Genomic DNA, 18,225 nt, shown 5'->3' with positions numbered 1-18,225 from the left:
CCCTGGATGGATAAGGCCTTGGCTAGTGGAGTCATCATTAGGTTGAAAAGGGTTGGTGATAATGGCGATCCTTGAGGTATTCCACAATCTGCTGATGAGTCAGAAGAACTAAAATCTCTATTAATCTGAAGACATAATAAGGCAAACTGATAAACTTTAAAGAGCAGCAAAGCACCTGGACTAGATGTATGCACCCCTAAGTATCAGCAACTGAAAAATGAAATTATGGCTCTATTATTACCTTTGAAAAAAATTATATCAAGCATTATACCCAAAGACTGGAGGATGGCCAACATAACACCAGTTTTTAAAAAGGGTTCCAGAGGTGATCCAGGAATATTAGACCAGTGTCATCAGTGCTCAGAAAAATGTTGGAAATATTATATAGAAAACAATTATACAATTATGTATATGTACATAGGCATAGTTTAATGGGAGAAAGACAACATGGATTTAACCAAGAAAGTCTTGTGTCACCAATCTGCTACATTTTTTTGAAGTGTGAAAAAGATGAGAATAACTGATATAGTGTATTTGGATTTTCAGAAAGCATTTGCCAAAGCACCTCATAAACAGCTCATGAGGAAATTAACAAGTAAAGAGATAGGAGACAATATCCTATTGTGGATGGAGAAAACACAGCAGGGCTAAATGGTCAATATTCTCAATGGAGAATACTGGGGTTCCCCAGGGATCTGTACTGGCACCTCTGCTGTTTAACATATTTAGAATGACCTGGAAACAGGAAGAACAAGGTGATCAGTTTTCTGATGACAGAGTTATTCAAAGTAGTTAAATCACAAAAGGATTGCAAGAAATTGCAAGTAGAACTTAGAAGACTGGAAGTAACAGATGTGAACAAGTGCAAAGTGATGCATGTAGGGAAAAGCAACCCTGACTATAAATACATTATGCAGGATTCCACATTAGGGAGTCACCACCAGGGCATTGTCAACAACATCATGTTGAAATCCCCTGCTCAGTATGTAGCAGTGGCCAAGAAAACAAATGGTCACTGTTTTATTCTCTATCATTAAGCCTCTATAATCACTCTGTAGTGCAACCACACCTCTAATATTCTGTACACGTCTGGTCACTGCATTTGAAAAGGAAAAAAAAAAGCTGAATTAGGTACAAAAAAGGATGAAAAAAAACCCCAATGCAACAACTCCCCTTTGCAGAAAGGGTAAAGATAGTAGGGCTCTTTGGCTTAGAAAGATGGCTGAGGGGAGATAGAGATCTGTAAAATAAATGAGTGGAGTGCAAAAGGTAGATAAGAATCACTTCTCTTTCTGAAAATACAAGGACCTGGGGGAAGGCAATGAGGTACATTTAAAACAATGGAGAAAATACTTCTTCCCTCAGCTTGTACTTAAGCTTTGGAATTTGTTGCCAAAGAAAGTACAGCAGGGTTTTAAAACAGTTTGGACAAGTTCCTGGAAGAAAAGTTTATAAACTATGAGGACTTGAGGAAAAACTCGGTTTCTTTTTACAGGATTAAGCAGTAATCGATTTACTTTTTTGGGAATTCCCCTATTAGAAACAGAATATTTGACTTGATGGACCTTCTGTCTGACCCTGTATAGCAATGCTTATGTATTTGTGTTCCATAAAAATGACAACATATACCATAAATGCCAAATGAGCTATTTTAAAGTGACAATAAATAATCAAGATGGCTGCAGCTGCCAAAATGGAAAAACAAGTAGTTAGTTTATAAAATAATGATGATTACTGCCCAACCATAGCTTAACAGAGAATAGGAAACGAAGCCCAATATAACTGCAAAGTTGCAAACTTTTGCCCACAAATGTATATGTAAATATGTAATATATAGAGACACTTTCAACTGGCATTAGTTAGGGAACATGTTGGCTGTGCTACAGTGCTCTAGCCATTAAGAGGCCACAGCATGCTGTACATCGAACACTCGTTGCAAAGTTACAGAGCTCTAAGAAAAAAAAAAAAAAAAAGAAAGCCATACCTGGAGCTTGACAATCAGGAATGAGAAGTGGAAGCATGCCTGGCTAAGGCTGATCAGGTGAAGGGGTGTGGATCTGAGATTCCTCTGATCAAGCCAAGGGCAAATATTCTTCCTTGAATTCTCAACAGATGACAACTAGTGTGTGTGTGTACATTATACATAATTGCTGTCTCTTATCTATGTTAACAGGTTTTCCATCAAAAGATTATGCTGCATCCTTTATTCAAAAATAACCCCCACCCTCCCAAAACACGAGGTACAATTATAGTATAGGGTCTTGAGTAGGAAAATGTAGTTGAATTCTAAAAACAACTGTAAGCCACCTTGAGAAAGGCAGGTTAAAAATCCAAAATAGGTAATATTTACCACCTATAACCAAGCACTACATTGTGAACCAACATCAAGAAATGTAACTGTGTACGTTACCCATTTACCAGACACATCAGGTGTAGAATAACAGATCACAGCTACTCTGCAATACAATGAATAGGAATCCTACAGCAGACTGACTTCTCTTCTGCTTTCAAGAAAGAAAATCCAAAAAACACCCCATTAGCTCTCTAAAAAAAGAACCCCACAGCACTAAAACCTGGTTCCAAAGAAAAATAAGTGCTTCTTTTAGGCAGCTAATTGAATTAAACACCCCAATATACAATTAAAAAGAAAACCCTAAAACCTGGGAGGTAATACAATGGATGGTGGGGTTTTTTTTTAAGTTTCCAAAAATGGTCTTGTCCTATCCCCAATCAGAAAAAAAGAAAAACAAACCCCAAAACAGCACTTTTCTTATTAGCTGTCACATTTGGTGAGAGGAGGATCAAGAAATGCAGCTATGAAGGCTAAAGCTCCATACTTTCCATCTCTCTTTTGGCTAGTAGCAGCATCTTATAAGGTTACATTGCTAAAAAGATACTTGGGGTAAAAGGAGGGAAAGTTCAGAGATCTGAAAGAACAGTAGGATTTAAAATATATATATATAAGCAAATGGGAGAACATCTGTCTTTGCTGTGGACAGAATTTTTACTGTAAGCATTTTTTCTTAAATTCAAGTGTGTGAAAGAAATAGAGATCACTGTGCATTGAGTATGCATACATCATACATTACCCAATTATGCACACAAATAATACATAAAAAAATAAAGTGCTTTCTAACAGGTCCCAAGGAAGGGACAAACATTTCACAAAATGCAAAATTATATCTGCTACAATCAAAAAGACTACTACATCCAACATACATGAAATGATTTACACGATATATACACAAATCTCATGAGTGTCCAGGGACAAACATCCCTTCCTATACATGGTATATACATATATACTCTTATCTTTACTCAATATATTATCACAATATATATATTTTAAAATTTTGCTTATAGACACAAAAACCCTACAAAAATGCAACAAGGATGAAGCAAACAAGTCCGAGACTTATGGCAGGCAATGTGCCACTCTTGCAAATGGCGTCATTCCCACTGCTAGGGAAAATACGCCATCGCTCTTTTTTGGGGTGAAGCGCCTCCAAATCCTCCAAGGCACGATGAGCCGCTATGGTAAAATTTACATCCCCGGTGGTGAGGAGGTCAAACACACAGGAGTGGAAGTACAGGTCTTTCACCGGCATCTTCTCCAGACATTTGGTGGTTGCAGCTTCCTTTGTGAATGCAGGCCAGCTCGGAGTGAAAGCAGGGTGGGGGGCTACGTACCCCATCACGGGCACAGGAAGGTGACCTGCATTGTCAATGCGCTCGCTTAAAGGGCAGCCATTCACACACAACTGCAGATCCTGGCTTTCTTCGTAAGCCATGGCCAACTCCTCTGGCATGCGAATGGCCAGTGTCAGGTAGTGACCAAGCTGGCGCACATAGACAGTGGTCCCAATGTATTTGGCATGCATCTCCACGTGTTTGCCACCAGCTCTCTCCACAATGCGCAAGCTCTTGGCATCACCGTCGCCTCCACTAGTCGTGCCATCTACAAAGGCAGCTGGTAAGTCATCTGTCACTGCCTGATACACCTTTTGGTCTGTACAACCTTGGTAAGATTTAAAGATAATAGTTACCTGTAAAGGGGCACAGGAAAAGAAAAAATATTGTTAGAGAAGCAGAAAAACCTCTTAGTAAGTCAGTAATAAAGCCATGGCAAATAAATCCATTGACACACTAGATGTAGCATCAGTTACTGGAAAGATACAGCTTACAACCTCCCTCTTTCACCACCACCCCTCCCCAAAACAAGTCAAGTTGTACACAAATGCTTATATTTACACACCCAGGCATATGTTAATTGCCAACTGGTGAATTTCATTTTTAATAATATACCATGGGCAAGATGGGGGGCTTAGTCTGAAGCAACATTAAAAAGGAGGGTTCTTTCTTAATCAAGGTATTGTGGTGTTGGACCAGTTATGGACACGTGAGCAAAAGGATCTTCCCTGGGACTACGTGAAAATGCCCGTAGATTATTCCCAAACCTCCCTCCCCTACTAAACGCGCTGTGATTGGCTCAGAGACTTCCAGGTCTCTCAGCTGAGTGAAGCACTGCCAAAAAAGACGTTTTTATTATTGCAGGGGGGAATGACGGCCAAAATGGACGTTTTTTTTGGATGGGCGTCCTCAACTGCACTGTCCTCAGTCGAGCCGCATCGGAGGGGGTGAGCAGCGCGGCATCTTCGGGTGGCACAGGAAGGCGTATTTGGCATGCGCAGAGCAGCCAGCATAACACTTGGCTGCTCTGTGCATGCTCCACTGGCCGACTGGCCAACTGTTTTAACGACGGAATAGAGAATGCAAGTGAGCTACAACGAGCAGCTCATTTGCATTCCTTTTCCTTGATGCATGCCCGTTCCTTACCGATTCGCTAAGGGAATCGGTAAGGAAAGGGCTTTAACGAGTCTTTAGTGCATCTTGCCCTAGGAGTTAAAAGCAGCATCAAAAAGGTGGGCTTTTAGACTAGATTTGAAGACAGCCAGAGATGGAGCTTGACATACCGGCTCAGGAAGTCTATTCTAGGCTTATGGTTTTTGGAGAACAAAAGATGCTTTCTTTCTGAAGTTGTCCCTGCTCCAAGCCAACACTGGTAAAGAAAGACACAAAGGCCTGCATGCCCTGGGATGGTCTGACAGTGTTCATGTGTGAGACAATTTGCACCTAAACAAAGAAAAAACCTTCTATATCATTTTATTGTTGCTAACAAAGTTATGAGGGAAATACAGATGCTAGTGTCTGTATGACGTCGAGATGGAGGAGAGGGGTGGGCCAGAAGTCTGTAACTTTTTCCCAGTGGGGCTGGTGACAGAAGTAGAGACTAGTAATGGAGATTTCAGGTACCTGACTTCCTGGATCTCAGCTCTCCCTGACCTGCTGCACACAGTTAAGAAAAGCACAAACATTCTGTCTGTCAAAGTTTTGGTGACAGCAGTGTGTCCTGACACACTGGTTGAGAACCACTGCCTTAGAGCAGGTGCTCTCAACCCAGTCCTTGGGACACACCTAGCCATTCAGGTTTTCAGGATATCCACAATGAATATGCATAAGATACATTTCCATACAATGGAGATAAGGCACACAAATCTCTCATGCATATTCACTGAAAACCTGACTGGTTAGGTGTGTCCTGAGGACTGGGTTGCGAACCCCTGCTTTAGAGTGACATTGTCACCATTACAGAATGACACGGAGAAGGGAACCCACAGTACAAAAAAAATTTTACCACAGATGCGGGAGAAAAACTTTACACTGCTCCACACAAGCAATAAATAGCTTTGCTCCTTAGGTTAACTCCCCCCCCCCCTGCAATTATAGCATCCCCTCCACCCCCCCCCCCCATCTTTCTACCTTTTTGCAACCTCTCTTCCTTTTTTGAGCTGCGAAGGTCATCCCCCACAGGCCTGCTCTGGGACCTTCCCCCCTCGGCTCCCACTAGAGGAGGGAAAGCCCCAGATCAGGCCCGTGGGTGACCTTCACAGTGCTGGAGGGAAGGGAGGGCGGGCGAGATGCTGCATTCGGATTGTATATGGATACAGAGAGGGCACTGCCAGACATTGGGGAGTGCTGGGCATGGAGAAAGAGAAGTAAACAGAGATGGAAGACAAATGGTGAGCATAGAGAAAGGAAATGTCAAATGGGCAGGAGACTCTGGCGAGAGAGTTGAGAATACAGAAGGAAACAGAAACCCAAGCCTGGGATCAACATGATTTGAAAAATAGAATGACCAGACAAAAAGGTAGAATTTTTTCTTCTATTTTGAGATTAGAATGTGTCAGACTTGAAACATGTTTCCTACCAGAGCTGGAGTTCGATATGGCTAGAGCCCAGGACAGAATTTGGGAGTGGATCCCAAAGCCCATTACCAGGTCATGCCTTCTTCAGCTTCCAGCAGGTTTAGGGCTCTGTGACCAGAGGGCAGTTATCAGAGTTGCACTCCCCTAACACCATCCCTGGCATATGTGATATTTTGTCCGGTATAGTAGATGCATCTTTCTATTACTTTGCTGTGGCTTCTTGGGGTTTAGATTTAATATACGTATCATTTTTGGTCAGCTATTATGTATTTGGTATTTGTGTTCTCTATGTGAGTGATCAAGGTATTTTATTAGCATAAATTTTCTATATAGCATTCCGTAGTAATTTGGCTTATTCAGTTTTCCCAGTAGTAGTAGAAATATTTTTAGGGGGGTGGGAAGACAGGGTTTGGTTTTTTTTATCCTTGTTCTGTACTAGTTGTGATTTATAAGATGACAGTTGTACAGAATATTGTTTTTTTTAATACTTTAATAAAATGATTTAAATATAAAATCATAACTGTTTGAGGCTTCTGCGGATGGGATCAGACAGAGCTCACAAGGGATAGGACGGATACAAACTTTGCCCCTGCACCATTCTCCAGTCAGCACTCTAATAAAAATGAAAACTACGCATACAAACAAGTTAAATGGCCAGAGCTCCATGGGCTGGAAATGGCCCTAGGGCTTTACAATTTACCCACTTCTGTTATACAAAAATACTTGACATGCTCAAAAGTTATATTCCATCAATATTCTAAACTTGCTAAGTTAAATGTATTTTTGAAAAACAGACATTAAGTGCTACCACTCCACAGAACAAGTGCCAGATTCCCCTCACATGGCCTTGCGAAAGCATGCCAACAGTGCTTTGGAAATAGCCATTTCTGGGGACTAAAGAGGGGAGGAGAGAGAGCCTCAAGTGTCTAGATCAGAATAAATCAGTACGCTAAAAATACAGTGCATGTATTAAAAGCATTCACAGGAAAATTAAAGCAGTATATAAGAACACAGAGAAAGGGAGACATGATAGTCATATCAAGAAGGTGGCATTTTCCACAAAATGAGAAACCATTTTCCACAAAATGAGAAACTTGTCATATTAGAAAGTAGTTTAAAGGAATACAAGAGCCACCCCACCTCCCCAGAGACAGGCTGAACACCTGAAACACACCTCTAACTCCAATGGCTGTTACAAGAGTTAAATTGTTGAAAAATTCAAGCATATATGGCAAAGAGGCAGGAATGACACAGGGAGGGCTAAAGAGACCAGCGAGCAAGTAGAATCTACACGTACAGGTAAAAATAGGCAAAGTATGGAAACCAACTGGTTCATGGCTATCAACTACTTCCTGTAGTGCCCTTCAAGATTTTCAGCAAACCATGTTATCAATAAAAGAGGAGGAGCAGCAGCAGCAAACTGGTGCTCTAATCTGTGCAACTAATTTTAAAATTAAAGATATGAACCAGAACAACATAGCATGGAGGAGGACCTTCTCAAACCTTCAAAACACCCAACTTATTTCAGCTATTAAAAATCAGGAAGCCTTTCACTGAAACCTCTGAATCATGAGGGGGAAAAAAAAGCGGCACATTTTTCTGTCACCAAGAAAAAAAAATTGTGTTATAAAATCAGGAGAGCCACTATCAAGATTTGCTGTTTAATAGAAAAAGAACTCTTGGGAAAATAACTAAAAATAAAATATCTACTCATCAAATAAAATATTTTGCAATGCCACAATTCACTGTGAACAGACTACTAGCCAAGCTACACTTCTTTGCATCTACCCATTCCCCTTTCACTTCATCTGTCACCATCCAACCTGAATTTTCCCACGGTTCCACTTGGTTATACTTGAGCATGGACGTTAAAACCAAACAAAAGTTGAGAGTTAAGTTCATCCTACGCTGGCAGCTGTTGGCATATCAAATGCTAAAAACAGACAACATAAGGAAAAAAAAAATCTGTCTTGTCTCACCAGTGCCAAAAGAATAACATTCAGATTCTTTGGGCAGTCTATATATGAAGAAAAGAACTATCTTCTCTTGTGTCAATCTAAGGAAATAGAGTCTAGGCTCCCAATTAAACTGCACTCTGTGGGCAGTTTAACTGGGAGCCTAGCGCCTATTTCCTTAGATTGACACAAGATCCCTAAAGAAGAGGTTGTCGTCATCTCTGCCACAAGACCCAAACCACACACAAAAAAGATGTAGTTACCTGGGCTCTTAACCTAAGCATAGTTCGTATGTATTAACTGCATACATTTATAATCATTAATGGGCAAGTCCCAGACTCGCTAATCTACCCCTCACTCAACCTATGGATCCTCAGAGGCAAGGTCACACAAACATGAGGGTGAAGTGAACCCCTTACATTTCAAAGAAAGGGGAAAAGGGGGGGGGGGGGGGGAAGTACCATGCACTTTCTGTAAGGCTCATCTTTCCATTCCAGGTTTATATCCCTTACTCAATTTAAAATCAAAGACAAAAAAAGTAGCACATGTGAGTATATCTTGTTGGGCAGATTGGATGGACTGTGCAGGTCTTTTTCTGCCGTCATCTACTATGTTACTATGTAACCCAATATGAAGAATCGGACGCACCAGAGCACTGTCTACGTTTACTACTATAGTAACAGCTTACAAGATTACTGCAATTTAGTTCTGGCTTACAACCCAACACTATAAACAAAAAGCTTCCTGAATGGGTAGTGCACCTATTTCAGCTTACCTGCAGTTTGCTTCCCCTCTCCTGCCCCCCCCCACCTCGCTCAAACATACTGAAAAATAACAGGTAATCAGAAGTTCAAGATGCTGTCCAAGAGGAGTTAAGTGCAGCAATGAATTTGTGATTGCAACACTTTCATAACAATGTCAGGATAATGATTTACATTCCTACTCCAGCAAGCTTCCAGGCAAGCAGCCTGCCTACCTGAGCTAGTCTGACCTTCACAGTACAGGCATGTAATAAGTTAACAGAATGACAGGCCTTTTCGTATAAAACTACCATTATCTCTTACAACCATCAATAGTATGCTAATGAGAGCAAACACCGTCTTCAAAAGAAAAACTGATTTGGTACAAACTCCATAAATCTTAAATTTAAGCCTTCACCAGGGCTCACGTGCTTAATGTTTTGCTTCACTATTTAGTTAACATTAGAAATTTATGAGACAATTTAAAAAAAGCTGATTTTATTCAGCTTTGTAATGAAGACTGGTCAAGGTAGGCATAAAATGGGAATCTCACCTTTATAACACAAACGGCTGGCCAGTAACAATGCCGTCATCATCTTAAACATCCTGTAGGTGAGCTAATAAAATCAGGACCTAGAAGTCCAAAAATCTGGACTGCTCGGGGATCAGGTCAGTCTGGCTTTTTGGATTCTCAGGCAGCGTCTATCTTCCTCTTAAACCTTTTAAGAAGTCGTAGGCTGCTGCGAAGACTTCTTAAAAGGTTTGTATACTGGGGGAGCCATGGGCAGGGCCAGGGAGTCTAGATTCTGGGGTATGTCAGCATAACAGTCGGCACAAAAGTTGCAATGGTCCAGATTCTCGGCTGATCTGGATTTCCGGACATCTACTGTATACGCACAACAGTTAAAAGCTCTCAAGTCAGAAATATAATTACTAGCACTAGGTTGACCAAGTTCTGGGGCCAATGCTTAAAGCCGCACACAGATGAGCCCATAACACAACAGTAATGAAAAAGATTGGTTCAGTGATGTTCGAAGCAAATTATATTTAAGTTTTATGCACAGTTAAATTGTGCTATTAAACAGGAAGTGGGGGGGGGGGGGGGGGGTAAGAACATGCCCAATACATGCGCACACAAGTTTTGCAGTAAGCACAGCTCTTGGCACGTCCATTGTTGTCTGGGCATGTGCACAGCACACAACATCGCTTTTTCTTCAGCATCTGAGCTTCACAAATATTACTAGCACATGGAATTTTTTTCAGGGCCCATATTCAGACCCAGAATAGGTAAGGATGTGTGCTTTTACTTTCATTTTAGCCCTGACGCGCACATTTGTTCCTTCTCATCTGTCTTTAAAGCTTGCAAGAGCCTTCTTTCACTAGCTGTTCAATGTGAAAAACCCGAGAAGAAATCCTCTCCTCAAAACCTTCTATGTTGCCCCTGACCTGGCTGTTTGTAATATGTAACCTGTCGTTAAAATCATCCATAGTACCTGAAGACTGGAGGATGGCCAATGCGATGCCGATTTTTAGAAAGGGTTCTAGGGGTGATCCAGGAAATTATAGACCAGTAAGTCTGATGTCGGTGCCGGGTAAAATAGTAGAAACTATTATAAAGAATAAAATTAAACAACATATAGACAAACATGGTTTAATGAGACAGAGTCAGCATGGGTTCAGCCGAGGGAACTCTTGCCTCACCAATTTGCTTCATTTCTTTGAAGGCGTGAGTAAACATATGATTAAATGTGAGCCGGTTGATGTAGCGTAGCTAGATTTTCAGAAAGATTTTGATAAAGTTCCTCATGAGAAGCTCCAGAGAAAATTAAAGTGTCATGGGATAGGAGGCAAGGTTCTGGTGTGGATTAGGAATTGATTATTGGATAGAAAACAGAGGATAGGGTTAAATGGTCATTTCTCTCAATGGAGGAGAGTGAATAGTGGAGTGCTGCAGATCTGTACTGGGACCAGTGCTAACACGCAGATGATACAAAACTATTCAAGGTTGTTAAAACACATGCGGACTGTGAAAAATTGCAGGAAGACCTTAGGAAATTGGAAGACTGGGCATCCAAATGGCAGATGAAATTTAATGTGGACAAATGCAAGGTGATGCACATCGGAAAGAATAATCCGAATCATAGTTACCTGATGCTAGGGTCCACCTTGGGGGTAGCACTCAAGAAAAAGATCTGGGTGTCGTTGTAGATAATACGCTGAAATCTTCTGCTCAGTATGCGGTGGCTGCTAAAAAATGCAAACAGGAAGCTAGGAATTATTAGGAAAGGGATGGTGAATAAGATCGAAAATATTATGATGCCTTTGTATCGCTCCATGGTGGGTCCACACCTTGAGAATTGTGTTCAGTTCTGGTCTCCATATCTCAAAAAAAAAAAAAAAAAAGCGGAATTAGAAAAGGTTCAAAAAAAAGAGCAACCAAAATGATAAAGGGGACGGAACTCCTCTCGTATAAGGAAAGGCTAAAGAGGTTAAGGCTCTTCAGCTTGGAAAAGAGATGAATGAGGAGATATGATTGAGGTGTTCAAAATCCTGAGTAGAAAGTACAAAGACTAGGGGGCACTCGAAGAAGTTACTTGGAAATACTATAAAAACAAATAGAAGGAAATATTTTTTCACTCAACGAATAGTTAAGCTCTGGAACTCTTTGCTGGAGAATGTGGTACCAGCGGTTACTGTATCTGGGTTTAAAAAAAGGTTTGGACAATTCCTGGAGGAAAAGTCCATAGTCTGCTATTGAGACAGACATGGGAAGCAACTGCTTGCCCTTGATTTGTAGTATGGAGTGTTGCCACGATTTGGGTTTCTGCCAGGTACTTGTCACCTGGCTTGGCTACTCTTTGGAAAACAGGATACTGGGCTAGATTCCCAGTATGGCTACTCTTACATTCACGCTCCTTGTTATAGCAAACACAAATTAGCTCCATTTCCAAAAATTGTCTTAAGGCCCAACTGAGCCCACCTTGAGTCCAATCAATGCAGTTGGACCTTAGCTTTATTCTTCAACAAGGTGTATTAAGTGTTTTTGCTGAATCTGAAGCAAGGGCCTAAAACAGTGGGTCTCAGAGTCCTCAGAACACACTTAGGGCCCCTTTTACCAAGCTGCGACAAAAGGGGGACAGGTGTCAGGATGTGTATTACATGTGCGCCGAGGCCACCTTTTACTGCAGCTGATAAAAGGGAAGTCTCACCTTCTTGCAGGAAATAGCCGTGTGGCAAGTAAAGCACTTGCCGTGTGGCCATTTCGGGGGGGGGGGGGGGGGGGGGGGGGGGGGGAGGAGCCCTTACCGCCACCCATTGAGGTGGTGGTAAGGGCTCCCTTGTTAAGCCGGCGGTAACCAGGCACATTGCGGCACTGCCCAATTACCGCTATGTACACTCCAGTGCTACAAAAGTACATTAGGGTTGGGAAGCACTGCCGGGCTGCTGCTGTAGCCCGGTGGTACTTCCTGTATAGCGAGCAGTAAGCCCACGTTGGCCTTACCGTCGCTTAGTAAAAGGAGCCCTTAGCCAGTCAGGTTTCCAAGGACACCCATAATGAACATGCACAAGATCTGGCTGCAATAAAAGGTAGCACGTGGAAATTATTCATTGGGGATATCCTGGCTAAAGTGTGTCCTGAGAACTGGGATGAGAACTCCTGGTGTAAAACATACCCAAACACAAAGCTGCCAGAAGGATAAAGTTATTCTAAAAGTACAGATTAAGAGGATTTAAGCAAATACCAGCGAGTTGGAATATTCCTAGGTAGCAATGTCAGGTGGACACTGTTTGGCACCACCAAGCCACTGTCTGAATTAAGTTATCCTTCCAAAGCCGGTAACCATGGGGTCAAGAAAATTGCTGAGGAAAGATCACTATTGAAGTCAAAGTTTACTTTAAAATAACTAGAGAGAAGGGAAAATTCTGACCATTCAAGATTCATGCCTGAATGAGAGGGTGACAAGAAGGAAGACAATAGTGAAGAAAAGCTACAAGTTGTGCTGCATAACATTGAGCCTGCAAATAGGTGGGCAAATGTGGGATACAAACGCAATAAATAAATACTGAACTTAACCAGCAGGCTTTTTGTTTTTCAATCAGTAAAAGTCATACAATTACTGACTGCTGTCAACCTGCATAGTAGCGATTTCTGAAAATAACCAAAACTTGTTTCAAGCTTATCTGTTAGCAGCTGCTGGTAACATTCTGTCCACAAAAAAAAAGGCTTTTTTTTTTTTTTGGGGGGGGGGGGGGGGGGGGGGGGGGATACCACCTCCACCAAAGAAAACAATACAAACACAAAAATCAAGGTCTTGGTTCTACAGCAGGTTCTTGCTTCTCATTCATGTGATATTCCATACACCTCTGTGTGTGTGTGTGTGTGGGGGGGGGGGGGGGGGGGGGGGGGGGGGGGGGGGGAAGTAGCATGGCTGACACCATTACTACTGCATGAACTAATCCATATGCTGCAACAACTCAATTTGGCACATTTGCTCTCTGCCACACTATTTATTATTGATGGATGGTATTGGAATGCATTTAAAGACATCAATACCTCTGTTAAACCTACCTCCCCCCCCCCCCCCCCCCACACCGAAACAAGCCACTTTGGATCTGCTCATTTATTTTTAATTTCTTCTCCCTGTGGTCTTCCCTGCCTAAAACTAATCCTATATTGAACAAAGACACCAACTGTAAATTGTGCCTCCCAGACAAGAACAGCAGAACACAAACGGTGTTGTGATGAAATCTGTGTGCAGGAAATCCTCACAGAAAGCGTATATTGACAAGATGTCCGGTCGACCACCATTGCAACACAGTAAAAAGCATCACTGTCTGGAGGTCTGAGAAAAAACAACAGTACCAGCCACATTACTCAAAATGGATTTGAGATTCTATTCCTAGAACTCTTGGCTAAATTTTGATAGTTATATTTTTGTACCCCTGAAAAGTTGTGCACTGCTTACCATGCCTGCACCTATGCACACAAACACACCTTATATAAACTGGGACAGACCGAAGGTCTTTAGAAAAAGACAATCAAATCAATCGTTGGGGGGGGGGGGGGGGGGAGACAAGATGGCATCCGGAGCAGATGTTTGACACACTGCTCTCCCCTACGAGAGTGCTCTCCAGACACTACCAAGCTGAAGTCCCAGATGTCTTTTTGCCAATATGGGAAAGAAGAAAGGTGCTCAGAAAGCTCACCCTCCGGCGTTCTGAGGCGTCCTAAACAGTACACGATTGAGGGTGTTTTGGTGCGTCAGGCTGAAGCTGTATAACCTACCTTGGGAGGATTTAGTGTATTGGCAGACCTCAGCGCAGATCAGGTTTCACTGAGCCCAGATCTGAGGCCAACTCCTCCACAGCAGAAGTTAGTGTGGCGTCTCACTTCCACAAAGTCAGTGAGAGTCATGCTAGCGGAGGGGCAGCTGAGCAGGAACCTTTGGGGACATGCTCGGCTGCAAGAAGATCACTGCTGCAAACTGTGAGCAGAAGAGGAACCTTCTGGAGGTAATAGATCTCCGTCGGTGGATATTGATCAACTGGCCATAGTAAGTTTGGATTCCTTTTGACAAGCAATTAGGGCCACGGACCCCAGCCTTAAAATGGCATTTAAAGAATTGACAACGGATTTTGAGACTATTGTTACCAAGGTGGAAGGTCACACAGCTTTGTTAGCTTCTAATTGGGAGCAATCGGAGAACAAGCTGAACAGATAAATGAATTGAAAAAAAACTGTCCCAGTTGAAGCTCGGAAGATGGAAAGTATGGGGGGGAAAAAAACGAACAACCTTGAGATTTTTTAATTTCTCTAGGTCTCCAATTGTATCTCCTGATGAAATAGTGCGTAGCTTCCCTGTAGAGAATACTCCACCCTCTTGGGGGAAAACCTGGAAATTCAACTCCATTTGGAACAAAGGGGGATCCCTCCAATTGAGCTACAATGAACAGCATTTTTGGAGAGTTCACTGAAGGTTGTAACACCTACAGCAACTCTACTTGTGACTTTTGCTTTGAACATGTTAGAGATTATGTTTTGAAATTATATTTCTGTCATATTAACCCATTAGTGCCCAATGTTCCCATAATAAAATCCCATATGGGAACGCTGGGCACTAATAGGTTAAGGAACAGTTCTTGGGGTACAAATACAAAAAAGTGCAGGAAAGAGTTCTTGGTCCTTCAGCCAAAGGTCCTGGCTTTGAGAGCTGTATTTATTTTGAAATTTCCTGTGAACTGTTATATTTCTTATCAAAGCAAAAACATTTCTTTTTTTTTTTTTTTAAACCTTAACAGCTGATTGAATTTATTGTGGCCAGGAAAGAATTGGAGTTGTAGTTGGCCCTGAAGCAGAAGTAAAGACTGGGGAATTACGCGTCTGGCTGTAGCTTATTATAGTTTATTGCTGCTCCTTTAATGATTTGTTATTTCTTTCAAAGTTTGATTTTTCCTTTCTTGTCTCCAGTATATTGTAGATTAAATGAGATTGGAAAATACAAAATTAAAAAAACAATTCAAGAGAAAAAAAACCAAAACAATCTTTCATGTTTATAGTTAATTGTATACTTGATTAAATTGGTAAAAACATTTAAAAAAATAAAAATATCCTCACCATTAAAAACAGAGAACCAAACAACAAACTTAAATCAACTTCCATTTGTTCCACTAACAGGAATCCCTTCCATGTCCCTATATCTGTCTGAACTCTGCAAAAAAGAACCTGGTAGGAAAACCATCTACTCCTCATGGAAAATGAAAACAGTCAGCTGAGCTAGGGAAGGATCCTGGATTCATCTGTTGCGGTTAAAGGAAAGAAAATTATCAGGTAAGACATAATTTTACCTTCCTTGTCACCTGCAGCAGATGAATCCAGGAACTGGTGGGATGTACCAAAGCAATCCCTAAGTAGGGTGGGAAGCCCATGCGCCCCACGCCAACACTCCCACCCCAAACCTTGCATCTTCCTAAGCAGACACGCCTAATCTGTAAAGCTTCGCAAAAATATGACAGGACGCCCAAGTAGCCACCCGACAAATCTCTTCTAGACATAAGGCAGATGCCTCCGCCCAAAAAGCCGCCTGTGCTCGAGTAGAATGGGCCTTTGGGGCCACTGGAGGCGACTGGCCGTGTAACACATACGCTGCCCCAATGGCCTCCTTAATCCATCGAGCAATGGAAGCCTTAGAAGCCACCTTACCTCTCCTCGAGCCAGCAAAGAGCACAAAGATGATCCAAGCGACAAAATTCGTTAGAAACCTGCAGGTACCTAAACAAGGCTCTCCGCACGTCCAAGAAACGAAGTAACGCAAACTCTTCCGGATAATCCTCTCTTCGAAAGGAAGGAAGATAAATAGCCTGATTGACATGAAAAGCCGAAACCACTTTTGGCATAAGTGACAGCACTGTTCGAATAGACACCCCTGCTTCAGAAAACTGCAAAAAAAGATCTTGGCAAGACAAAGCTTGAATCTCCGAAATCCTTCAAGCCGAAGTTATGGCCACCAAAAACACCGTCTTAAGTGTAAGATCCTTCTCAGAGGCCTTGCTCAAAGGTGGGGCCTGCAGGGCTCAAAGTACTAAATTCAAATGCCACGATGGGCACGGCTGTTGCACAGGAGGTCGGAGACTAAGAGCCCTGCATAGGAAACGAACCACATCTGTGTGAGCTGCCAATGAGGAACCATCCAGTTTCCCTCGAAAACAGGCTAGCGCGGCCACCTGAACTCAAAGGGAATTATATGCCAATCCCTTTTGAAGACCATCCTGAAGGAACTCCAAAATAACCGGAATGGACACCCAAAAAGGCGACTCAGCACGCAGACCACACCATGCCGAGAAAGCTTTCCACACCCGCGCATATGCTGTCGAAGTGAACTGCTTCTGTGCCCCCAAGAGTGGCAATGACTGGTCCTGAAAATCCCTTCTTCCTCAGTTGCTGCCTCTCAATAGCCAGGCCATAAGACCAAAGCAGGAGGAATTTTCCATCTGGACTGGTCCTTGATGCAGAATATCCGGAGTCATCGGCTGTCGCAACGGCGGTTCTGAGAGCACCCGAAACGAGGTCCGCATACCATGGATGCCGGGGCCAATCCGGAGCCACTAGAATGACCGGCCCCAGATGCCGCCCTATGTGGAATAGAATCCTCCCTATCAGAGGCCACGGAGGAAAAACATACAGCAGTTTCTGTTCCAGCCAGGGCTGGAGAAGAGTGTCTAATCCTGCGGTTCCGGGCTGTCTTTTAAGACTGAAGAACTGGAAAACTTTGGCATTGCAAGCCGTGGCCATGAGATCCATCAGTGACATTCCCCAACGCTGACAGATCAGCCGAAACGCCGAGTCCGACAGCGTCCACTCCGTTGCGTCCAAAAGAGTCCGGCTGAGAAAATCCGCTTGAACATTGTCCTGACCCGCAATGTACACTGCCGACAGACACAGACCATGCGCTTCCGCCCACACCAGAACACGAGACGCTTCCTCTGCCAGGGGAAGACTGAGTGCCTCCCTGCTGATTGATGTAGGCCACCGTCGTGGTGTTGTCCGAGAACAAACGAAATGCCCGACTTTGCAGGTGGTCTTGAAAACTGTGCAGCGCATTCACGACTGCTCGCAACTCCAGGCAATTTATTGGCCAAGTCGCTTTGAGTGGGGTCCAAGATCCCTGGGCTACCCGATGCAGACAATGCCCCCCCCCCCAACCTGCAAGACTGGCATCCGTCACAACCATCACCCAATTGGGAGAAACCAGAAGAACGCCCTTCTGTAAATCGGCCGGCCGGAGCCACCACACAAGACTGTCCTTGGCTCGGCTCGACCAAGGAAGGTGCCGCTGATAATCCATCGGTGTCGGTGACCATTTGCTCAAAAGGAAGATCTGAAGAGGCCACATGTGAGCCCTCGCCCATGGAATGACCTCTAAAGTCGCTGTCATGGAACCGAGGAGCTGAACACAGTACCACACTCGAGGAGAGCAATGATTCAACAAGGTCCAGACTTGGGGAAAGTAACTTGGTCCTCCGACCCTCGGGGAGCAACACCTTCCCCAGCTTCGTATCGAATCGCACTCCGAGGTACTCCAGGCTCCGAGTAGGAACCAGATGACTCTTGTCCATATTGACCACCCAACCTAAGGATTGCAGGACTTCAACCACCCGGTCAGTGACCACTCGACTCTCTTCCGCTGTAGTCGCCCGAATTAGCCAGTTGTCGAGATAGGGATGCACCCAAATCCCCTCCTTCCACAAAAATGCCGCCACCAACAC

The 18,225-nt window shown here is 43.1% G+C and overlaps 1 protein-coding gene across 1 annotated transcript in view; it reads right to left on the bottom strand.

The window, feature by feature from the left end:
- Positions 1 to 1,430: 1,430 nt before the first annotated feature.
- The window catches only part of RGMB (repulsive guidance molecule BMP co-receptor b), a 30,922-nt gene continuing 14,127 nt past the window's right edge, over positions 1,431 to 18,225 (bottom strand). The window contains exon 3 of the mRNA XM_030191947.1: positions 1,431 to 4,046. Coding sequence (XP_030047807.1) covers positions 3,375 to 4,046 — 672 coding nt within the window. The 3' untranslated portion in view covers positions 1,431 to 3,374. The remainder of the gene's footprint in view (positions 4,047 to 18,225) is intronic.

The sequence above is a fragment of the Microcaecilia unicolor genome, chromosome 2 (genome assembly GCF_901765095.1).
Source record: "Microcaecilia unicolor chromosome 2, aMicUni1.1, whole genome shotgun sequence".
Lineage (NCBI taxonomy): Eukaryota > Metazoa > Chordata > Amphibia > Gymnophiona > Siphonopidae > Microcaecilia > Microcaecilia unicolor.
This window is presented reverse-complemented; position numbering and strand designations above follow the sequence as displayed.